The 25165-nt window shown below is 43.1% G+C and overlaps 2 protein-coding genes across 3 annotated transcripts in view; one reads left to right on the top strand and one right to left on the bottom strand.

Moving 5' to 3' along the window:
• Nucleotides 1-8987, bottom strand: part of MROH8 (maestro heat like repeat family member 8) — a 59942-nt gene extending 50955 nt beyond the window's left edge. The window contains exons 1-2 of the mRNA XM_045980872.1: nucleotides 6946-8987; nucleotides 1054-1175 (exon numbers count right to left, since the gene is read on the bottom strand). Coding sequence (XP_045836828.1) covers nucleotides 1054-1175; nucleotides 6946-7235 — 412 coding nt within the window. The 5' untranslated portion in view covers nucleotides 7236-8987. The remainder of the gene's footprint in view (nucleotides 1-1053; nucleotides 1176-6945) is intronic.
• The window catches only part of RPN2 (ribophorin II), a 62583-nt gene continuing 44381 nt past the window's right edge, over nucleotides 6964-25165 (top strand). For both annotated transcript variants that reach the window (XM_045980870.1, XM_045980871.1), the window contains exons 1-4: nucleotides 6964-7095; nucleotides 11768-11961; nucleotides 21764-21859; nucleotides 22410-22585. In XM_045980870.1, the coding sequence (XP_045836826.1) occupies nucleotides 7083-7095; nucleotides 11768-11961; nucleotides 21764-21859; nucleotides 22410-22585 (479 nt within the window). In that variant the 5' untranslated portion in view covers nucleotides 6964-7082. The remainder of the gene's footprint in view (nucleotides 7096-11767; nucleotides 11962-21763; nucleotides 21860-22409; nucleotides 22586-25165) is intronic.

The raw sequence follows: 25165 nt of genomic DNA on the forward strand, positions 1-25165 counted from the left end.
TAGAAACCCTATCTCGTTTAGCTCTCATGCTTCTCCCTACATGTTTCTCCTTCTTCTTCCCCACCTTCCCTACCTCCTACCTCCTTTGCCTAGCTAACTCCTACTCACCCTTCAGGGATCTGCTCCAGGATGACTTTCTTGAATCACCTCTTTGCCCATTTTGACCAAATATCCTCCTAGCTGCTAAAAAGCTTCTTTATATTTGCTCCCTACTCCCCCACTCCCAATCACCCATATTAAACTGAGTTCCAGTCATCTATCCAGAAGTACGCTGTGTCTGTTCTGTTCATTACTATATCTCCAGTAGCTAGATCCATGTTTACGGCATAGTAGGACTTCAATAAATGTTTGTTGAATGAATGTAGATATGGGAAGTGTAGATCCTCAAATAGTCTTTCCTGTCTCATGCACATGCTATTATATCCACCTGGGATGTTCATTCCTCTGCTTCTCACGTGGGTTTCTCTTTCACATCCTTGAGGCCTCCTTTAGGTTTAAACAGTGCCGTCTTAGATAGGCATTCTCTGACAGCCGTGGCTTAAAATAGGTTCTCACCCCCCTTATTTTTTTTGTCTCAGTCCCTTGTATAATTCTTTCATAGTATTTACAATTTGTAATTACTTTATTTCATATCTATTTACTTACTACTCCTTTTCAGCAAATTCTGTGAGGGCAGGGACCATGTTGGTCTTGTTCATTGCTGTATATTCAACAACTGGTACTCAGTAAATGCTTGCAGAGTAATGAAAAGATAGATATTCTGTAGCCGAATCAAGAGTCCACTCACAATCACCTTTCCCTTCTTAGAATCCTTCTAGCACTTAGACCCTGTGCAAGTCTGCAGGATTATCTATCTCAGTTTCTTATTATGTCTAGACTAATATATTTTATCTCATTGTGCTAACCATATTCCAAGGTCTTAAATTCAGGGACCAAATTCATTGTCAAAGTCTAGTTGAAGGCTCTTATCCAGCAACTTGACTCCAACAGAGAATCCCCTTTCTCCACCTCCCCTCCTGCCTTTAAAAAAAAAAAATCTTTCTCCCCTCTTACCTGTAAGTTCAAGGCTACTTGGATCTTTTCTAATATCCTCTAAGTTGCTCAGCTGCAAATCCACACTTCCTGAATCATTGTCAGAAGCACAAGGGATCACTACTTCTTCCTGACTACAGATTCTAGGAATGAAGAGGGGATTAGAAATATTTGTATTTATTTATTTGTTTATTTTAGAATCAGTAAATTAACATATAGTGTGTTACTAATTCAGAGATTCATCAACTGCATATAACACCCAGTGCTCATTACATCAAGTGCCCTCCTTAATGCCCATCATCATTACCTCAACCCCACACTCACCTCCCCTCCACCAAACCTCAGTTTGTTTCCTAGAGTTAAGAGTCTCTTACGGTTTGTCAAGAAATATTAGTGTTTCAGGACTGCTTCTGTCTCATCGCTTGAGACAATGCAGAGAAGCATTTATTGATCACCAGTCTAGGTTAGGCAGCCTCTCCCCACCTCCCTCCCACAGTATTTAACCATTATCTACAATTATCAAGTTCATTTGTATTTGCTGACGGTCTCCTATCAGACTACAAGCTCCATGAAGGGAGAAACCTGTCTACATGGTCACGGTTGAACTGCCAGCACCTAGCATATTGTCAGCCTCATGGGGCATGAATGGATAGGTAAGAAATACTAGGCTGCTGTTTAAAAATACTCAGATAGAACACCCCTCCCCCCGATTCCTGTTACCCTTTCTTACTTTTTCTTGCTTCTGTAGCATACAATACCTTGTAATATGTCAATCTCCTATTTATGATATTGTTCACCATCTATCTCCTCCTGCTAAAATGTATGCTCCATAAAGGCAAAGATCGGTGGCTGCTTTGTTAATGGATGTATTCGAAGAGACTAGAATGCCTGGAGCATGGTAATGCTCAATGAATACTGGCTGAGTGAGGGAACAGATCTCTATTTGCTAAATGCTTAGCATCTATTGATGGATGAAAAAGCAAGTTGTCAAGCGATGTATGCAAACTGTGTGCACCTACAGACACATAGACACATACAAATGTTGGGATACGTGTAGAAAAACTTCAGGTATTCAAACCAAACCTCTGTAGAGTGGAACTGAGAGAAAATTTAGTTTTTAAACTTTTTAAACTTTTTTTTAAAAGATTTTATTTATTTGACAGACAGAGGTCACAAGTAGGCGCAGAGAGGCGGGCAGAGAGAGAGGAGGAAGCACGCTCCCCGCGGAGCAGAGAGCCCGATGTGGGGCTCGATCCCAGATCCCTGGGATCATGACCTGAGCCAAAGGCAGAGGCTTTAACCCACTGAGCCACCCAGGTGCCCCAAACTTTTTAAACTTCTGCCTGAATTTTTTTTATTGGCATGTATAGCAAATATTAACAAAGATGTGGAGCAGAGAACTCTTACAAATCACAGTTGTAGTGTAAATCGGTACAGCCACTTGGGAAATAATTCGGCATTATCTAGTAAAGTTGCAAAGATGCCTCTACCATGACTCACTATTTTACTCCCAGGAATGTATTTCAGTGAAACTCTTACCCGTGTGCATTAGGAATATATGCAAGAATCTTCACAGCAGTAGTCATCATAGCAAAAACCTAGAGACACTCAATGGCCTACCAACAGGAGAATAAACTGTAGTAATTCATCCAATAAAGTACCATACAGTAGAGAAAATGAATGAGTTCTAGCTATGCACAGCAAAGCAGATAAATCTTAACAATGTTGAGAGAAAAAAGAAAGTCACAGAAAAAATATGTAGCAAACTCCATTTATATAAAGTTAAGAAATATGCAAAAGCAAAAAAGTACTGTTTGGAGCTATAAACATACACAGTAAAAACTATGAAGAAAAGCAAGGAAACAGTATAACCTATAACCTGCAAGATGGGGATCTCTGAGCAGGGAGAAAGGGGATGGAATGTGTAAGACTAGAAAGAGGACCTAAAAGTTATGGTTATATTTTCTCATTTAGTTATTGTTTTTTCATTTAGTTAATAGTAAATAAAATAATTTTGGGAAAAAACCCAAACCAAAAAAGTGTGAGCTTCTTCCTATGTACTTATATTTCTTTAATAATTAAAAGAACTAGTTAATTAAAAACAAACAAACCGGGGCACCTGCGTGGCTTAGTCAGTTAAGCGTCTATCTTCTGTTCAGGTCATGATCCCAGGGGCCTGGGATGTGGCCTTGCATCAGCTGCCTGTTCATCAGGGAGTCTGCTTCTCTCTCTGCCCCTCTCCCTGCTCATTCTCATGTTCCCTCTCCCTCTCAAATAAATAAATAAAATAAAAAACAAACAAAATAAAACAAACAAAACAAAACAAACAAACCCTTTAAGGGTAGAATGGCTGGGTCATGCAGTAGGTCATATAACTGGCTATATAAAAAGCTACAAATCTGTTTTCCAATATGATTGCACCATTTTCCATGTCCACCAGCAATATATGCGAGTTCCAGTTGTTCCACATCCTTGCCAGTGTTTGGTATTATTGGTCTTTTTATATTAACTATTTCAGTGGATGTATAGCAATGTCTCCTGGGGACTTAATATACAATGCAATCAATACGTAATGATGTTGATTATCTTTTCATGTGCTTATCTGCCCTACCTGTATCTTGATGAAGTGCCTATTCAAGTCTTTTGTCTGTGTTTTTTACTGGGTTACTTGTAGTGGTATGCTGGTAAGTGTTTAAAGCAGACTTTCTAAGTGCAGTTTTTAAGTGAATGCTGGTTGATCTTTTCATTTACTTTAATTAGTAAAATGTTGTAACCAAAATTTCAGAAGTGACTTCTTTGAGTTGGATAATAGTTTTCAAACACTAGAATGATATTTCCTTAAGTTTTTGGGCTATTTACAATGTAAAGCCTATAGATATGATACACTTCTAAATTTAATCTTTATTAACACTTTCCCATCATTAACTTTAGACATAACAAAGCAAAAAATCAAGCCCTGGTATGTAGCATTTGCTGATTCTGTGGTGTAAATATTCCCATTGTGGCCAAAATCAAGCTACTGGTGTTACTTTGTGTAGGGGCCTGATTAGGCAGAGGAACTGTAAACCCCGGATATAGGGGCGGGCCAGGCCAGATAGCCGTATTCAGTCAGAGGGGTGTGCATATATTAACTGTGGTAGGTTGAAATCCGATTGGCCACCTGTGTGTGGGCGGGGCTCAGCCACCTCTATAAAAGATGGTCTGTGAGGCTGGATAGGGGAGGTTTCTTTTTTTTTTTTAGCAAGAGCCCTGCACCACTGAGAGCTGTAACATGAGCGGCGCCGTAACATGAGCGGCGCCGCCCCGTGCGCCGCCCAGAGCAGCAGCGGCAGCGGCGCCACAGCAAGCGGCACCGCCTTGTGCACCAGAGCAGCAGCGACTGCCTTGTGCACCAGAGCAGCAGCGGCAGCCCCGTGCACCGCCCAGAGCAGCAGCGGCAGCGGCAGCGGCGCCACTGCGATGCCACGAGCGCCGCCACCCTGAGCCAGAGTATCAGCAGCAGCGCCGCCGCAAGCAGCCACGCCACCTCGGGCAGCGCCGCCATCAGGAGCAGCCTCTCAAGAGCCAACGGTGCAGCCATGCCGGGAGTGGGTCTGTGGTACAGTGAGGGTGAGGCAGGGAGCCTCCAGGGGGGACCCCAGCGACTGGGAGGTGGTGGTCCCCAGCAAGACTCGGGCACCTACCAGTCAGTTTGGTTTCTAATGCAGTTTGGTTTCTGATGCAGTTTGGTTTCTAATGCAGTTTGGTTTCTGATGCAGTTTGGTTTCTAATGTAGTTTGGTTTCTGATGCATGGCGCGAAATAAAACTTTGCTTGATTTTCGCTTTGTGTCAGTCTCGTTCCTTTGATCACGGACCCTAACACTTTGAAAAAAGATGGGCAGTAGCACACCACCATATAATATTTCACCATATAGATGCAATAGATATGAGCAACCACAAAAGCATACAAGATGGTAAAATGATAATGAAATGAACTGGTTTTCAATAGACTTTATTTTGTTGTAAGTGTGTATAATTTAATTTTTCTAAAGAGCTGTATTTAGCAATCAATTTGCAAAATTTTTGCTAAATTTAAAGATTTTATTTATTTTTAGAGAGGGAGAGTGAGAGCAGGCAGAGGAACAGAGGGGGAGCAAGAGGAAGGGGTAAAGAATCCCAAACAGGCTCTACCCTGAGCCTGGAGCCCTATGTGGTGCTCAATTCTATGACCCCAAGATCATGACCTGAGCTGACATCAAGATGCTCAACCGACTGAACCACCCAGGCATCCCCCTTGCTAAATTTCATAAGTGACTCTTGCAAGCCACTATGAGATGGCTTCAGCACCACAGTAGTCTTACTTTGCATTGGAAGAGTTTGTTTTTTTTTTAAAGATTTATTTATTTTGGTGGGGGGGAGAGAGGGAGTAGAGGCAAGGGGCAGAGGTGGAGGGAGAGAGGATCTCAAGCAGACTCCACAATGAGTGGGGATCCTGAGTTCAGGACCCGGATACCATGCCTGGAGCTGAAACCAAAAGTCCCAGGCTCAACCTTGTGCTCCATTCGCACACCCTGGAAGAGTTTTTTACGTATTCTGTATCAGCACCATCCAATAGAACTTTCTGTGATATTGGAAATATTCTCTAATTCTGTGCTATCCAAAATGATATCTAGTAGCCACATGTGGCCAATGAGCTCTTGAAATGTGCGTGGCACCACTGAGGAATGGAGTTTTAAAATTTAAAATTTTAATTAAACTCAAATTCAGATATCCACGTACAGCTAGTTCTACTTTACTGAATAGCACAGCAGCAGACAGAAAGAACTCACTCTCCCCTATCTGGGTTAATAATATCTGGGACACAATAAGATTTACCATATTGTGCATATTTTGTATGTTCATAAGAGTTAAAAGCACAGATTACAGGGTCAGCCTGTCTGGGTTCAAATCTTTTAGTTTCTTTCTCTATAAAATGGGAGTAACACAGTACAAACCTCACAGAATGGTGATAAGAAGTAAATCAAATAACGTACTAGAGTCTTACTACACTGTTGGGCTAACCTATAGATGCCCAATAATTGGAGTTAGTTATTATGGAGTTCCTAGGTAAGTCGCTTCCTTTTTTTTTTTTTAAGATTTTATTTATTTATTTGGCAGAGAGAGAGAGAGAGAGGGAGAAGCAGACTCCCCACCAAGTGGAGAGTCTGATGCAGGCCTTGATCCCTGGACCCTGAGATCATGACCTGAGCTGAAGGCAGAGGCTTAACCCACTGAGCCACCCAGGCGCCCGTTCTTTTTTTTTTTTTTTTTTAAATTACTGGATTCTTCTTATTTTAAAACAAGCCAAGCTGTTTTCATCTCAAGAGTCACTTCTGTTTGTTTGTTTGTTTTTTCTATTTATTACTCTCCTCCTTCTGTAACATTGGGCAAATACGTTCCTCAAAGTTATCTAAGTCTACAGAAATGCTTTGCAAACCAAAGAAAACATCACTCGCTAGGTCAGTTATTCACAAGCGAAACAATCTTTGGCGGAAATTGCTATAATTTCCTAAAGAGGGAAAAAAAAAAAAAAACGAAAAAAGAAAACCTTAAGCCTGGAACACTACTTGCCCTTCCTCCCTGGACCCTTCCCATTCCTTTAAAATTGGCCGGGCTGCCGAGAGACGACTGAGTGACGGCGCCACCGGCCAATCACCGCAGTCGGCCAATCAGCGGAGGCCCCGTTTCAGGCCCACCCTGAAGCCTCATCCAACCGCGTACTGGTAGCCCCGGATTAGGACGGTTGCGAGGCGGCCGGTTCCAAGTGGTCCAGGTCGCGGGGGGAGGGAGGCGGGCCTGGACGCGAGGACGGCGTCGCCCTTTCGCGCGGGAACTGGAATTTGGGCCGCGGCCTGCTGCGACCGGGTCGACCCACCGGGACGGCGGAGACTGACCTGTGCCTAGATCCCATCCCAGCACGCGCAGCCTGCCGCGAGTCCCTGGCGTCCCCTCCGGCGCGCTCTTGGAGCCACTTCCCGGAGCGGAAGTCAGCCTGCGGCTCGGGCCCTGGTGGTGGGACCTGCTCGGAGGAATGGCGTCGCCGGGTGAGGCGTTGTGCATGGCTCGCCGACGGGGCCCCGCGGCCGGCACGCCTTGGCGAGTGGGCCGTAGCCCGCGGGAGGCTAGTGCTCGCCACTCGGGAGCCGGCCACGCGGGAGCCTCTTCCCCTGTGGGGCAGGGGCATGGGCTCGGGCTCGGGCTCTTTTGAGGCCGGGTGTGTGACGGAGGGCCGGCGAGCGGGTGGGACTGCGGGCGAGTGGAGGTGGGGTAGGTGCCAGTGCAGCGCCAGCGCGGAGCTACGGGTGCCCCCGAGGCCCAGCCGGGGGGCCGCAGTTAACCTTAGGTGTGGCTTCACTCATTCATTTGAGTCGCGGAGTCTCCGGGCCGGGTGACCTACGAGTGAGCTTTTGGCCACGTCGACCGTGGCCTCCTTTTTAGTAAAAAGGAGCAAGGAAATCACTCACCTCTCTGGGAGCTTAGAGTATAAATTCTGAAGCTAGATTCTCCTGGTGCAAACTTGTAGTGTGCCAAGTATTCGTTATGTGGTCCGGTCCAAGTTCCTTAACCCCTCTCTGCACCTCAGTTTCTGATCTGTAAACTAGCTTAGTCACTTTTTCTGTCGCATAAGTTGCTGTATTGAGCTGAGCCCCGTGCATAATTGAGAATAGTGCATGGCGCTACGCAAGCATCAATAAAGTTAACTGCATTGCTAGTTACGGAGCGGGCACTGTGCACGATGGACCCTCATGTAGTTTCACCGCGGCGTGGGGAATGTGTACTATTATGTACGCTTGACAGGAAGATAAAATTTAAGAGAAAAAAAAGTAACTTGCCCAAGATAGCAGTGAATAAGACAGTGGGTCATTGCTCCATTTTTGGAATAGTTGAGAACAAACTGTATTCAATAAACTGCCTGCATTTTGATTGTCGGTTATGTGTCTTAGGGAGGTGACTCCTAGTAGAGTCTCAATTTCTTGGTATGTAAACTACGCTCACTTGGATGTTGTGAAGATTTAATGACTCAGTGCATGCCAGCTAGTTAGCATAGTATGGGCATACCCCACACATGTTAAGTGCTCAATTTTAGCCAAAAATGTTGTCGCTATTAAGTCGAGGTGGGAGGATTAGAATTCTGACACAGATGCTGTGTTAGGGGAATTTATAGTCTAGCTGGGGAAATGCCAGTTGTCATTTACTAAATCTTAATCTATTGAGTACATGCATGTACACAAGGCACTGGAATTCAGCATTAGTATCTTGGCTGCTCTTTTTCTTACATTTTTCTATTCTTTAGCAGTTCTGGCTTTGACTTTGAATTCTAGCCAGACTCTGACCACTTCTCATCTCTACTGCTGTCACTCTGGCTGTGACCACATCATCTTTTTACATGGATTATTACTAACTGGTGACCCTCGTCAGGTTCTTTCTCCTGCCTAGTCTCAACACAGTTTTGTTTATTGTCAACACAATGATCCTGTTAAATTGTAAGTCAAATCACTCCTCTTCTCAAAATTTTCTGTTGGGTCCCATGCCGGTATAAGCGAGAGTCCCTACAGAGGTTTAAAGGCCCTTCATATTTTGCCTCTGCTACCTCTGTTGACTTTTCCATACTTTTCACCCTTTGCTTATGCCACTCTAGCTGTACTTTACTCTTTGCTAATGTCAAAGAATACTGTATATACAGGGTCTTTGCACTTGCTTTTCTTCTTGGGATAGTTTCCCCCAAAATATCTTTGTGATACTCCCTTATTTTCCCTCAGGTCTACACTCAATCACTTTACTTCTTAGTTAGATCTTCATAGACTACCATATTTAAAATCATTCTGGGGTGCCTGGGTGGCTCAGTCTGTTAGTCATCTGCCTTTGGCTTAGATCATGTTCCCAGGGTCTTGGGATTAAGCCCTGAGTTGGGCTCCCTACTTTGTAGAGAGCCTGCTTCTCCCTCTCCCTTTGCTTCTCCCGCCCTTGTGTGTGTTCTCTCTCTAAATAAATAAATAAAATCTTTAAAAAAAAAAAAATAAAATGTAGCTTTTCTCAGATCTCTTCTGTGCTTTATTTTTCTCCATAGCACTTTTCACCTTGTAACATGATAATGATTTTTTTTTTTAAAGACTTTATTTGCAAGAGCACAGGAGAGAGCACAAGAGATGGCATGAGAGGGAGATAGGACAGAAGGAGAGCGAAGAGGCTCTGTTGAATAGGGAGCCCGATCGGGGTTCGATCCCAGGACCCCAAGATCATGACCTGAGCTGAAGGCAGAGGCTTATCCTACTGAGGTTTCCAGGTGCCCCAGCTTTATTATTTATTTATTTATTTGACAGAGATCACAAGTAGGCAGAGAGGCAGGCAGAGAGAGAGGAGGAAACAGGCTTCCTGCTGAGCAGAGCCTGATGTGGGGGTTGATCCCAGGACCCTGGCATCATGACCTGAGCAGAAGGCAGAGGCTTTAGCCCACTGAGCCACCCAGGCGTGCCCCCCCCACTTTATTTTTAATACCAAAAATAGTGCTTGGTAAGCATTCAGTAAATATACTGCACGCTATAGATCCCTTTCTAGTGTTTTAAAAAGAACTTCCACATTCTTTAGATTATTTAACACATACAAGGATTTAAATAGAACTAGCCTTCATAGAAGAACAATTCTGAGGTACCACTAATATAGCCATTGTTTCTACAACAGTCTCCCAAAAAATAGTGGAGTGTAAATTGTTAGATTTGAGTTTGAGTCCAAGATCATTTGTAAGGTACTTTTGTTCTCAGTTCTCTTATTTGTAAAATAGATATAATGATGCCTTTTTTTTTTTTTTTTTTTTTTTTTTTTTTTTTTTAAGTTTGCCCAACGTGGGGCTTGAATTCACACTGCAAGATCAAGAGTCACATGCTCCACTGACGGAGCCCGGCAAGCTCCCCCTAATAATGCCTTTCCTTAGAGATTCTAGTTCAAACTAAATTTGACACTGTGAGCAGAGGATTTAGTACCATTACCATTAGCCTTGCAATTACAGTAGTGCTCCCTTATCTGCAGGGCTCACTTTCAAGATTCTCAGTAGATGCCTAAAACTGCAGATAGTACTGAACCCTTAAATATATATTGTGTTTTTTTCCTATACATAACATAACTATGATAAAATTTAATTTATAAGTTAGGCACAGTAAGAGATTAACAATGATAACTAATAATGAAAGAACAATTATAACAAGATATTGTAATAAAACTCATGTGAATGTGGTTTCTCAAAATATCTTGTACTGTACTCACCCTTCTTGATAATAGATGCCTATGTGATAAAATGTCTGCATGATGAGATGAAGTAAGGTGAATGATGTAGGCATTGTGATGTAGCATTAGGTTACTACTGACCTGACCTGACAATACTGGACCATAGCTGAACATGGGTAACTGAAACCGTGGAGTATGGATAAGGTGGGTGGTTGGGGGTGGGGAGGGATACTGTTGTGTTAATTGAATGGCAGTCAGTTCATGAAGCAGCCCAGAGAATGTACCACTCATAACTTCTTCCTGTCTCCTAGAGCATCATAGACAAGGATTAATTTTTCTTTCCACTTAGCAAATATTAATTTAGTACTACTACATGCCAAAGAATGTTTAATACTTGGAAATACTGGGATGTATAGAAGAAACTGTCTCTTCTCTTGGAGCTTACAGTTTAGCAGAGGAATAAGACATTACACTATGAAAAAGACTATGTAGAAGTTCAAGTTCCTATGCATGAATATAGCAACAACAATAGTGTAGGAAATAGAAGTACCTAACATGTAGCTCTTGTTACAAGCCAGTCACTGTTCTAAGATCTTTCTCTGTTAACTCATGTAATCCTCATTACACCCCTGAGGTAGGTACTGCTATTATCCCACTTTACATTTGAGGAAACTGAGGACAGACTGGCCACATTGTAACTGCCAGAGCCATTTTGCTAATAAATGGCAGAACTAGGATTTATTTATTTATTTTCAAAGTATGTGTTTATTTATTTATTTAGAGAGTGTGCAAGCAGGCTTCACACCCAGTGCAGAGTGTGATGAGGGGCTCGGTCTCAAGCTCAAGATCATGACCTGAGCCAAAACCAAGAGTCGACACTGAACCAACTGACTGAGCCACCGGGGCATCCAGGCAAAGCTAGTATTTAAACCTGGCCTCAGAGGTCACATTCTTTAGTACTTCATAGTACTGGCGACCTAACCCAGGGAAGGGCTGTGGGGTGACTTCTTGAGGAAGAGATACTTGAACTGAAATCAGAGAGTAAAAAATAAAGTTGGAAGTTGAAGTAAGGGAAAGCATGAAAAAGTTCTGGGTAGCATACAACATGACTTGTTAGAAGACCAGAGAAGGGTCCAGAGAGCCACAGATGGAGGGAAGAGTAAGTGAAGGAAGAAATCTGGTGAGAGGCGGGTGAGGCCACGGTGGGGATTCAGGATTGTCTCTGTGTTAGAGGCATAGGAGTTACAAACGTATTTGAAATTGGAATGGCATGCTGGGTCCTGTGCTTTAGCGACACAGGCTACTGGGAGGACTGTCCTTCAGATGGATGAAGACAGTGCCTGCCATTTTCCCAGGACTTCTCTCCCAGTTAAACCTCCCATTTGCCTTCCCCTTCCTCACATGATTTGGTTCCCAGACCTTGATGCACACCATTGTTGAAACTGTATAGAACTTTGGAATCATTTGGATTGTGTTTAATAGTCATTTCCCCCCAAGGTTCAAGCACTGTCTTCCTGTTGGCCCTGACAATCATAGCCAGCACCCAGGCTCTGACGCCCACTCACTACCTCACCAAGCCAGATGTGGAGAGACTGAAAGCCTCACTGGATCGCCCTTTCACAAGTTTGGAATCTGCTTTCTACTCCATCGTGGGACTCAGTAGCCTAGGTGCCCAGGTGCCAGATGTAAAGGTAAGGCTACTTTTGTCTAGGTCTCATCCCTTAACTATGGTCCCTGGGTGTACTTTAGAACTCTTGCTCATTTGAGGATGACCCAAGGCTAATCCAATATATAAATACTTAGTTCAGTCTGACAGATGTTTTTCTCTTTTAATGCCTGATGTATGTTTGGGGCCATGCCAGGTGTTTTAGTAGAATATAAAGAAGAGCAAGTCTTAGAAACTTTACTTTTTATTAGCTTAAATTTTGCCTATAGAATCTATTGATATAGTTCTGAGTGAGACTCTATAGTACCACATGTTCTTGTTATGTGCCCTGTATGTGTGACTTATAAATAATAAAGGAGTTCAAGATGGAGGCGTTCATTTTTACTAAACACTGACAGTCACTGCATTAGGCAGTATTAATATACTTTTTGGACCTTTGATGAGGAAAATGCTTCACAACTAAAACTTTTCCTGGATTTAGGAAAAGGTTCAGTCTTTTTTTTTTTTTTTTTTAGAGATTTTATCTATTCATTTGAGAGAGAGAGTGTGAGTGTACAGAAGCAGGGGGGAGGGGCAGAGGGAGAGGGAGAAGCAGACTTCCTACTGAGCAGGGACCCCGATGTGGGGTTCCATCCCAGGACCTTAAGATGATGACCTGAGCTGAAGGCAGATGCTTAACTGACTGAGCCACCCAGGAGTCCTAGAAAATGTTCAGTCTTAGGTGAGTTTACGTATTATTCATTATAGTAGCATGGACAGCTAGGGCAAAGAAGTTAAGGCCAGGTTTCCTATATAAGCCTTGTGTATTAGTTTTCTTTTCTTTTTTTTTTTTTTTTAAAGATTTATTTATTTATTTTAGAGAAAGAGAATGTGAGTGGGGGAATGGGCAGAGGTAGAGAATCTCAAGTAGACTCCTGCTAAGTGTAGAGCCCATTGCAGGGCTCAATCTCTGAGCCTTGGGATCAAAGACCCTGGGATCAAAATCATGAATCGGCCACTAAACTGAGCCACCCAGGTGCCCCTGTGTATTAGTTTTCTATGGCTGCATAACAAATGACCATACATTTAGTTACTTAAAATAGCACTCATTTATTAGCTAATGGTTCTGTGGTCAGAAGTCCAGACAGGCTTGGCAGGGCTCCCTAGTTAGTGTCTCAGAAGGTCAAAATGATGGTGTCGACCAGACTGGGTTCTTATCTGGAGGTTCTGGGGAAGAATCTGCTTCAGTCTCTTGTACAGGTGGTTAACAGAATGCCTGCAGTTCTTGTGGTTGTAAGTCTGAGATCTCTGTTTTCTTGTGGGCTGTCAGCCAAAGGCTGCTTTCTGTTCCTCATGGCCACCCACTTTTTTCTTATGTTGTCCCCTCCCCATTTAAATCAGTAATGACGTATTGAGTTCTTACTCTTCAAATCTCTGACCTCTTCTGCTACCAATAGGAGAAAACTCTGCTTTTAAAGACTTTTTTCATCTATAACAGTTTGCATCTCCCCTCCTCCACTCCCAACCAATATCTTTTATTTGTAGAACAAGCCAGATCATTTATCCTGGAGAAGATCCACATTCTGCCTTCGATTAATAGCATCCTCATGCTGTTCGTTTGTGGATTTTTAAAGTTTTTTAAAAAAATTTATTTGAAAGAGAGAAAGAGCACGATCTGGGGGAAGGGGCAGAGGGAGAGGGAGAAGCACTCTCCGTGCTCAGCAGGGAGCCCAATGTGGAGCTCATCCCAGGACCCCAGCATCATGACCTGAGCTGAAGGCAGACACTTAGCCTCCTGAGCCATCTAGGTGTCCCTCATGCTGTTTTTGAACATACTTCCTATCTTTTATAGTCCTACAAACTGATGGTTAGCTCTTGAGGCTTAATTAGATTCAGGTTAGTTTTCTTGGCAGAAGTATTTCATAGGTGGTGATGTGTACTTCCTGTCATTGGTGCATGATATCTAGTTATTTCACTTTTAGTTATGATAAAGTTGGATCAGTAGATTTGAGTATTGTCAGATTAGCCTATCTCTTGTAAACAGTATATAGTAGAGACTTGTTTTTTTGTTTTTTATTTTTAATCCAGTCTGACAATCTCTGTCTTTTAATTGGGGAGTTCAGTCTATTGATGTTTAATGTAACTATACTGTTGGGTTGAAGTCTGCTATCTTGTTATTTGTTTTTTATTTGTCTAACCATTTTTTCCTCCTTCCTTCCTGTCTTAGATTGAATAATTTTTTATTATTTTGTTTGATCTCTTCTGTTGGTTTTTAGCTCTACTTATTTTTTTAGTAGTTGCTCTAGAGATTGTAATATGCATTTGAATTTATCACAGTGCACTTTGAATTCTTATTTCACCATGTCACAAGTAATGAAAGAGTATATTTATAAGAGTATTATGAGTATATTTCTATTTAAATTCCCATCATTTTTGCTCTCATTTTCACACTTTTTACTTTCTTTTAAGTATCATAGCCTTATACTGTCTGTTGTCCAGTGTCTTCATATATTTTTTCAGTTTTATAGTTATTTATGGGAGGAGGGTAAGTTCAATGCCTTTAATACTGCCATGGCCAGAACTGGTAGTCCCAGTTGATGTTTTGTAACCATGGCAGTTGCTATTCTTTTTTTTTTCCTTTTTCTTTTTCTTTTTTGAAGTGTAGTTGACATACAATAACAGTTGTTATTCTTTTTGATGCCCAGAATGTCCCATTTTGACGAGTGGGCCGAAATGTCTTTCTGTGTGTGTTTTTTGTTTGTTTTTATGCAATATGATGTCTTAGGCTTACTTTTACATTTCCTGCTCCAGACTAGAATCAGTAATCGCTACTGATTTGTTGAATGCCTTGTATATGCTGGGTACAGTGCATATGTTATCTTGAGTTAATTGTCTTAATTCTCTGTGGTCAGAAATACTATCCTGTGATAGAGGAGGAAATGGAAGCTCAGAGAGGTTAAGTAATTTGCCCGATGTCTGCCAGCCATCGTCTGAATACCATATGGCAGAACTGTGGACAAACTATGGCCTCCAGAGTCAAATCCAGCTTAAAGCCCGTTTTTGTAAATAAAGTTTTATTGAAACATAGCCATGCCCACTCATTTATATATTGACTGAGGCTGCTTTTGCACTTTGGTGCTAGAGTTGACTAGTTACTTAAGACACTGGCCCCCGAAACCTAAAACATTTACTCTGTGGTCCTTTGCAGAAAATTTGCTAGTCCCTGCTGTGTGAGGTCCACACTCATTCAGGTTTCTTCCTGATAGTTGTTTCTTGTTTCTGCCTGCTGTTTCCTTCCTGTGTTTGACTGTATTAAGGAAACAGCGTTTTCCTTGTGATTGCCCTGTTACAAATCCTGTAGGGGAATGTACCTTCTTAGTAAAATTAGTTTCGCTCCAAAAAAAGAGTGCAAGCATCAGTGCTGGTGAACCCAAGTTTGTTTTTAAAGATTTTATTTGTTTATTGGAAAGAGAGAGTGCAGAGCGAGTGAGAGAGCAAGAGAGGGCGTGAGCCAGGACGGGGGAGAGGGAGAGGCAAATTCCCCACTTAGCAGGGAGCCTGATGCGGCTCTATCCCAGGCTCCTGGGATCATGACCTGAGTAGAAGGCAGATGCTTAACTGACAGCCACACAGGCACCCCTTGCCCAAGTTTTTGATTCTGGTTCCATTTCTCTGTAAAAGGGGAGTTATGATGCCTTCCTCACTGGATCATTGTAAAGATAAAGGGAAATCATATTATGCCAAGTAAGTGATTGGCCCCCAAAACGCCCTTTAAGTGGTAGTTATTATCATCATCAATATTTAAAAAGTTTTGCCTCTATTTATAGTTTATTCAGGTGAGTTCAGATAATGCCTGGCGCAGAGACTGAAAATGTACAGAAGGCTGCAGTGTCTGTAGTGGGGGGACACCTGGAGAAGAGAGAAAACTGGGAGACACAGAGTGGAGCAGCCGTGACTCGTAGAGGTTTTGTATGGTGAGGTGTAAGAGATAAAGTTGGAATATTAGGTCAAGCTTGAATTTTGGTGGATTAAAATGTAGGAAGAGCGGTTTCTACTGGTCATTTTCAAGCTTCCATGGAACTGTAGGATTCAGTTCCATGAACTGTAGATTCAGGAGGGAATCATGGGTGAGTGAGCCGCTCTCACATTAGCTAGAAGAATGCCTTTTTCTCTGTCTTCATGATTGGGAGTTCCATGGATTTAGGTTGAACACATACTCCTAGAGGTATTCCCTGCGGTTGTCCTGAATTGGAAGAGACATTGATCAGGGCCGAAGATACAGACTGAAGCTATCCAGACAACTGCACACTACACTGTGGTCAGGGTATTGCATGATTGGGCCAGCTGTGGATTTAGGTTTATAAAACAGACTTTAAAGTCGGACTTCACAACTGAGTGACACGTGCAGCTTACTGAACCTTTCAGAAGCTGTTTTTCCCATCTGTAAGATAGAGATAATAATAATAATAATTATCCGCTCACAGGTGATGCATGCTAGGGTAGTTAGCATGGTGCTGGCATATTGTGAGTATGTCCTAGTATTAGCTCTCAGCTCTTCTCTATAGTAATAGGGTTAATGTACATTGATTGACATTTTTCCTCAAACTGTCTTCCCCACTGCTTGACGTCTAATAAACACAGGGTGTTCAACAAATAGTTGTTGAATGAATTGTAAACGTTAGCATATTAGAAATGGAAGCTCTCAGATGTGCCTCTTGATTAGAAAATAAATGGGCAAATCACATACTTTACTCTTCCAGTCGCTTATGGAGTGTGCTGTGGTGATTGTGTGATGTTTGCATTATAAGCAATGGAAGGAAGAGAGTTGTATGGAAGTTTCAAGTGATCGAATTGCCTTATTGGATGTGCACATAAACAAGTCCATTGAGGACAGTCTCCATTACCGCCACTTCTGTGTGGTGGAACGTGTCCTGCTCCATTGTTGTTGCTTCCAGCCGAGCAGGGAGAACTCTGGTCCTGCTAGGGGCACGGAACTGGTTGTTCTCACAGATAGGCTCTTAGGGGAGATTTTGGTTATTCTGCCACAGAGATTTTAGCAGCAAAACCAAGAGGAATGGGGCTTAATTAGAAGAGGAGGATAGAAAGCAGTTCTAGGAACAGCAGAGTGTGGGATGAGAGTTGATTTTAGGTGTTATGAAGAGTGAACATCTTTCATTTTAATAGTCAGGTACTGTACACGTGTATTTAAAAACCATAAGCCCATGAGAGTGGTGATTTTATAGATATATTGCTTAGCTTTCTCTAAGATTTAAGAACAATGGTGGGAGTTTTGTATTCATTATACTGAAAATTTGAAGTAAATAGGATATATACTCTGGCAAAAATTGTGGTGTAGTAGTTGAGCGACTGCAATCAGTGAACTTTAAGCACTGTAACAGGTTGTCAATGATACCCTTTCCCTGTTGGTAAAAGGGGGTGGTGAACCCCTTACAGGGTTGTTATGGGGACTAAATGAGATGATAAGGATAAAGTGCTTAGCTCAGTGCCTGGTACATGGTGAGTGCTTAGGAAGGTCAGTATATTGTACCATTCAACAAGGACTGAGTACGTGCCGAGGGCCAGGTACTCAGCTGGTTGCTGGGCATAGGAGGGAGTCAGACATTTCTTCCAGCAGTAGTTATTTATGGAGCATCTGCTATGTGCCGGGCATTATGCTAAGTGCAGAGAAGACAACAGCTCATTATCTAGTGAAAGGCAGGGGCTGTGATAGTGAGACCAGGTGCTGCGTGCAAAGAGACACCTAGTGCGTGGAAAGTCCCAGACACACGTGTGTGAGAGTCCAGCAGAGGGAGCAGCGCTCATCCTGTCTGCCGAGAAAGCTCACTATAAGCGCCGACCTTGTGCAGGGGGTTGTGGTCTGTACTGGCCACTGCACAGTTTTGTCAGTCACTCAACAGATACTTAGTGAGTTTCTGCTCTGTGCTAAGCACTGGGGATTCAGTGTTGAACAGTGAGAGAGAGCCTCTGCCCTCTTGGAATGTATACTCCAATAGTAGAGATTGGCATTGGTCATATAATCAAATAGATGAATGAAGATTTGTAACAATGCTAAATTTTATGAAGGAGAGATAGATGGTGTTATAAATAGGGGACTTTGACCTGGTCAGGGATGGCTTTCCCAAAGAAATCTCTGAACCTAAATCTCATTCTGTATCACTCTAAGTTATAGCTCCTTGAGGGCAGGGACTGTATTCATTTTATTTGTCGTGCCTCTCCAGGGCCTAGAGTAGCACCTGGTAGACACTCAGTAGCTGTTTACTAAGTGAAGGAAGGTATGATTGATCTGAGTTCTGAAGGGAAAGTAGAAGTTAACTGGGAGACAGGGGAGGGAAGGAACTTCAGGCAGCGGGAATGGCAGGTGCAAGGGTCCTGTGCAGGCAGGGAGCAGATTACATTTGAGAGACTGAGAGGAGGCAACATGTGGAGTAGAAAATAAGAGAGAGAGAGAGAGAGAGAGAGAGGAGTGGTGCCTTGGGGGGAAAGTGGGGGCTAAGTCTCAGTGCCTTGGCAGCCACAGGAAAATGTTTGCTTTTCCTCTAAAGAGCAGTTGATTTTAAGCAGCAGTTATCAGGATCCATATTCATTTTGGAGAGGTTTCTCTCCTGTTCTGTAGAGGACAGACTTTGGCAGGGGAATATGGGGCAGGACTGAATGCAGAAAGGGTGCAAAAGATAACACCCAGACTTCCAACTTCTGCTGCACAAGTGGGTGGTTGGGCCATTCTGTAAGATAGAAACACAGAAGGAGAATTAGGTTTGTGTTGAGGGACAGTGGGTTGGTTGTCTGGGCCAGCTGGAGCAGAGGCGTGGGGATAAGTGTGGTAGAAGGGCATGTGAAAAAGGTGGGCCCAGTTACAAAGGACCTGTTGCGGGGGCTCTCGTCTGAGTATACCTCGAGAGCACGACGCCATAACGGAGTCTGGCGAGAATACAGAGCGTGGTGTGAGAGAGTAGTTGGGAGGGGTGTCTGGGTGGCTCAGTGGGTTAAGCCTCTGCCTTTGGCTCAGGTCATGATCTCAGGGTCTTGGGATCGAGCCCTGCATTGGGCTCTCTGCTCGGCAGGGAGCCTCCTTCCTCCTCTCTCTGCCTGCCTCTCTGCCTCTCTGTGATCTCTGTCAAATAAATAAATAAAATCTTCAAAAAAAAAAAAAAAAAGAGTAGTTGGGAGACGTTAACGGAGGAAATAAGAGAGAGGTAAGCGTAGCTGGGAGATTTCGCTGTCTTTTCTTGGCTCCTTATTCTGTTCAGGGAACTTGAGGGAAGCATGGGTAGAGAAAAGCAGTGATGTACTTCGCTCAGGAGGACGTTTAGATAATTGGAGTCTCAACAGAGGGCACAGAAAGTTGGAGAGGAGCAGATAGGGAAGGACATTTAGGGGGTGATTTGCAGGCGTCAGTTGGGAAGATGAATCTGGAATGAGGACAGCTGAAGTCAAAGTAACAGTGGCCAGCTGCCTCAGCCCTGGGTGGGCTTACTCAGCCTCCAGGGTGTGTCTCCTGGGGCCTTCTCTCCCATCTGCTGCTGCTTTTAAAACCAAGTTGACATTGGGAGCTTGGAAGCCACTGACTGCTCGTACTGTTTACTTTGATTTGTCCGGGCGAAGATTTAAAATTGGCATGTTGCTGGTTTTCTCCCAGCACAAATCAGAGGTTGTACAGCTCAGACTGCGGAGCCAGGCTACCTGGGTTTGAATTCTAGCTCTTCCATTAAGAGCTGAGTGACCTTGGATAAGTCACTCTGGCTCTCTGATACCTCAGTTTTCTTGTCTATAAACTTAAGATAATAGGAGGACCTAATGCATAATGAGAAATGCACATAAAGCACTTAGAACAGCGTTGACACATTTGAAGTCCTCAAAAAGGGTCTCAGATGCTGTTATTCTATAGTTGAAGCACCAGATGGCGACAAAGCACATGTCTTAAGCTTACCCACGTTCTGCTGAGGGATTCCTTGGCTAGATTGTTTTCTTCAAACCCCTAATTTGTGCAGTGTGAAGTATTCCTTTCTTTGGTTTCTTTCTTTCTTCTTTTAAGATTTTATTTATTTATTTGTCAGAGAGAGAGAAAGAGCACAAGCATGGGGAGCAGAGGGGAGAGGGAGAACAGGCTCCCTGCAGAGCAGGGAGCCCTCGGATGCGGGACTTGATCCCAAGACTCTGGGATCATGACTCAAGCAGAAGGCATACGCTTAACCGTAAGAGTCACCCAGGTGTCCCTCTTTGGTTTCTTTTGAACTTTTGGTTGAAACTCATTTGTTTTGAGACTGCTACTTAAATTTTATTCATAAAATTAAGAGATAGGTTTTTGGTTAGAGTAGCGCATGTACACAGTTAAACATCAGATAATACAGCACAGCAGTTAGTAGAAAGCAGGAACCTATTACATACGTGGCCCACCTTGCCCTACACCCTGTGCTACTCCTCAGAAGCACCCACTTTTAACTATTTCATTGCTGTTTAATTATGAATAGGTGGATTTTATGTTACCTCAGTCAAAATATTTAGTGATAGAACTATTAAATAATATGTCTTTGAGTTTGGTACAGTAAGAATAGTATCGGTTTTATAATGTGCCTACTTTGTGGTAGACACTGTGATTGGGGTTCATCAAAGTCTTTGCTCTTAGGTAACTGGTCGTAGGGGGTGGTAGTCAGTACCATATGGTAAGTGCTTTGGGGGAGCACTCTGGAGGGAAGGCACCTGGCCTAACTTGAATGGCCTAACTTGAATGAGCAGAGATGCGGATAGGAGCTGGTTTGGCAGACGGTAGGGATAATGGACACATGCTTCCAGCGGTGGGAATAGCAGGGTCACATACATGCTGAGATCCTAGTGTCTTTGGGTCGCCACAGTAGGCTGGAGGGCAAGATTTGGGAATTCGAGGTGGGTGGTGTAGTGATAAAGCTGGCATTGAAAATGAATGTCAGTCATGAGGGCATTTTATGCTGTATCAGAAACTTGGAATCTTGTTCTGAGGGTAATAAGGAACTACCCAAGGGTTTTGACAGCAAAGTAACATGGTTGCATTTGTATTTTGTAAAGATCACCCTTGGGCAGTCAGTATGCAGAATGGACTATATGATTTGAGACCAGTTAGGAGATGATTGTAACAATCTAGGTGAGAGATGGCAAGTGCCTGAAATAAGGCAATGAGAGAAGCCAGAGGGTGGGGATTGGGTTTGAAAAATGAGAAGGGAGGTAAGTTCACTAGGCCTGTAGGGTAAGGGAAAAGTCAAGAATGATACCCAGGTTTCTGCCTCAGGTAGTTGGGTACGTGGTGATACCTATACATAAGCTGGAAAGCCCAGATGAACAAATAGAAGGTTTCAAGCTCATTTTAGATGTGTTGAAGCTGACTTAGCTTTGGAGGCATCTAAATGGAGACCCCAGTACAGTAAGAATCAGAGGAGACACTTAGGTTTGTCACCTTCACCAGGTAACTTACTACTGAGAGCCTCAGTTTCTTTTTCTGTTAAATGGGAATGATAATATCTACCACAGGGTTCTTAGGTGTTCATTAAAAGGAAGAACGTCATAAACTTCCAGCACAGATTATGGTCAGAGCAGGTGGTCAGTGGAAGCAGTTTCTTTCCTTTTTTTCTAGGGTTTGGAAGGACTAAAGTACTTGAGGTTTGTTGCTTTTGGCATGAACTCAGCAATTTTGTGTAATACAGTGTTCTATGGAAAATACCTGCTTAAAACATGAACTCTTGCATAGCTCATACTTTAAGCCATCACAGATTGCTTAGAATTTGTCATCAAAAAGCATGTATACTTTCCCAGTCTCTGTGTATATCACCACTTATCACTGACTTTCCACTCCTATTTAGAAAGCGTGTACCTTCATTAAGTCAAACCTTGATCCAGGCAATGTGGATTCCCTTTTCTATGCTGCCCAGTCCAGCCAGGCCCTCTCGGGGTGCGTGGTGAGTCTAGCTTCTACCTTTATATTTACTTTTAAACCATAAAATGTTTTTTAAAGAGGGAGGGTTATATCAGATTAATTTTTTTTTTTAACAATGAGAATCCATTAGTGTGGGTGGAAGTTCCACTCTTACGATTTTATTTTTCTTAAGAAAATGGGAGTTTACTTTTTCCCCAAGTCTTCACTTTTTGTGCCTTTTAAATAACTTTCTCCTATATTGCCTCTCTTCTGGGAAGCCTTGATTTTTCTTTCCATCTTCCTTTAATGTTTAAAAATGTTCAAAGTAAAGGAAGAATGCCCCTCATACCAGAGTTCTGGAAATCCAATTTATCGAACAGAGGGGACCCATATAAGTAGATCAGTGACTTGCCAGAGTCTTTTCAAAAGTGTCGTGCGGCATTCCTACAGACACTGAATTCTGGCATCTGAGGAGCCAAGGTGGGGACGATCGTGCACTGCCGGGTGGTGTGACTTGGGCGGTCCCTCCCCGTGTTTTTTGCCACAGACTGCCAGCACCTGTTCTAAAACTGTGTCTGCCAATCCTTTCTTAGATCTCTATTTCAAATGAGACCAAAGATCTGCTCCTGGCAGCGGTCAGCGAAGACTCATCTGTTACCCAGATCTACCATGCCGTGGCCGCCCTCAGCGGCTTTGGCCTTCCCTTGGCTTCCCAAGAAGCACTCAGCGCCCTTACCGCTCGCCTCAGCAAGGAGGAGACTGTGTTAGCGTAAGTTGTCATGTCGAGCGCGTCTCAGGCTTCATTTGTGGTGGAGGCTATTCTGGAGACGGTTCATCCACTGGTTCAGCATGTCTTTTCTGGGCGCCTCGTATGAGCCATGGGCTCTGCTGGGCGCTGCAGACACGGTATTGAACTGAGGCAGGCAACGTCCCTGTCCTGATGGGCTCACCTGGACACCGTGTTCCTCACGACACTGAGGCAGAGCATGAATGCACTGCCCCAGAAAGACAGAATTGCTTTTGAGGTGAGAGGCTGCAGCCAGGGTTAGGAGATGACTGAGGGAGAGTGAGGCCAGTGAGCCACATCTCTTGTTGAGCACGGTGAGCTGTTGGCATTGGGGGCTCTGTACTGGAAGAGGGCTTACGGGATCCTTTGAAGTTGTGAGAGACAGCATCTGGTGGGAGACGTGGGTGCTCAGAGCAGGGAGCATTCTAGAAATCAGACTCTACTACTCTGCAAAAGGTTTGGGTGAAGGAGAAGCACCTTAGAGGAAAAGAACTCAGCAATTTTCCTCTTTGTTTCGAACTTAAATGTTCTAAGTGACTTGAGGATGTTGACCAGACTTGAGAGTAACAGTGTATGTAGTTTTCTCCTTTAACACCGAAACTCATTTAAAACGGTCTATGTATTTTTTGTTTGTTTGTGTCCCCCATTCAGTTGCAACCCCCGAAAAAGGGTGGAGCGTGCCTGGCCTCCTGTTAATTATTTAGCAAGAGGTTGGGGACACCGATTCCCTGTTGCAGAATAGTTCAATTGTTTCCCTGCTTTTTTTTGGTGGGGGATGGGGATTGTTTTGGCGAAGAAAGATCAAAATGTTTCTAAACTGGAAGCTTTAGAAAGGGCTCTTAGTCAGTTACATTCTCTGTGTCATTTACACCCTACTCATTTTCATATGGTCAGTCATCAGTGACTTTGGGGCTACTTTTCCTAAGACTGACATTTTGTATACACTTTGCCCAGTACTTGACCCTACTGTCCTTCAGTTTTAGGTCACATTATTTTGGTCTCTCATAATCTCTTGGGAAGATCCCCAAGGATCCCCAGTGAGATTCCTAGTCTCATGTCGTGATATCACTGTAAGTGTCTCAATCTGTTGCTACCTTCTACAGCAGATCTTGACCATTTCCCTTCAAGCAAAAAGGAAGTCATCTTCCTCAAAATCCCAGAACAGGAAAAAATACAAAGAGAGTATATCCATTTTGGAGTTAGTTAGCTAGTTAGTTAGTATGAACACCAGCTCTGTTCTTTCCTTGCTGTGTGACTTTGGGTTAGTTAATGAACCTCCCTGAGCCTCATCTGTAAAAGGAGACCAATAATCCTTACATCGTAGAATAGTGACAGGATTAAATGAGATAATGCATGTGAAGAATCTAGTGCAATGCCTGGTTCTTAGTGGGCATACAATGAAAACTCCTCCTCCTCTTGAGCACTTCCTTCCTAGGTCCCTTTCTTAGGAAGCTCGTTACTTCCTTGGTTGTACTGTAGTCATTTCTGTATTAGATTTTTTTTTTTAAAGATTTATTTATTTGACAGATAGAGATTACAAGTAGGCAGAGAGGCAGGCAGAAAGAGAGAGAGGAGGAAGCAGGCTCCCCGCTAAGCAGAGAGCCTGATGCGGGGCTCGATCCCAGGACCCTGGGATCATGACGTGAGCTGAAGGCAGAGGCTTCAACCCTCTGAGCCACCCAGGCGCCCCTCTGTATTAGATTTTAAGCTTCTTTATTTATGGGGCTCACACAGTGGTGCTTGGTACGTGCCCCACAAAGAGTGAATAAAGGCTGAAACTATACTTTGATGTTTCTAGTCTCTTGAAGAAAGCCTGCAGGTAGAAAGAGCACGTGCTTGGGATCTGAAAGAACTGTGTTCAGATCCAAATCCTTCTACTTAATACTTCTGCAACCATGAGCAGGCTGTTTAATTGCCCTACACCTCATTGTTTTCATGTGTAAAATGGGGACAGTGATAGTTGTCTCCTAGGATTATTGTGATGATCAAACTAGCAGGATGCCTTGTATGCCTTGTATAACATTACTACCAATTTGCCCTTGCCTGTGTGAGGAAACCTGATATAAATTAGGACTTCTAAATGGGCCTTCTACATTTAAGTGGACTTATTCTAGGATATGAATATTCGGAAACTTGTATAGAATGGGGAAAAAAAACTGCAGGTTTGAATGAACCATCTGAAAAGATGCCATTGTGGTCTCTCATAACCCAATTTCTTTTAAAGCATCTGCTGTATATTAGCAAGATAAGATCGGCTTTCTTAGGGTTTGAATACAGTACTCCAGAGGGAAAGAAATTACGGACTGGAGAGTAAGTAATTAAAGCCAGTGACAAAACTTTTCAAAAGCTAAGTGGATTAGTTTTATTCTTAAAAACTTCTGAAGTTGTTACCAGCATGACATTCACTTGTTCTAAAGAGAAAAACGATATCTTAACTGAGAAGTTCTTTCCTGGCTATCTTAGCAGCCTTTTGTGGGCTCAGCATTTATTACGGGCAGATGTGGGATTTTTATCTTGTTTGGAAGTTCAGGTTTCATTTTCTCTAGTGCATTTTAACAACAA

Source organism: Meles meles, chromosome 16, assembly GCF_922984935.1.
Source record: "Meles meles chromosome 16, mMelMel3.1 paternal haplotype, whole genome shotgun sequence".
NCBI classification, from domain to species: domain Eukaryota; kingdom Metazoa; phylum Chordata; class Mammalia; order Carnivora; family Mustelidae; genus Meles; species Meles meles.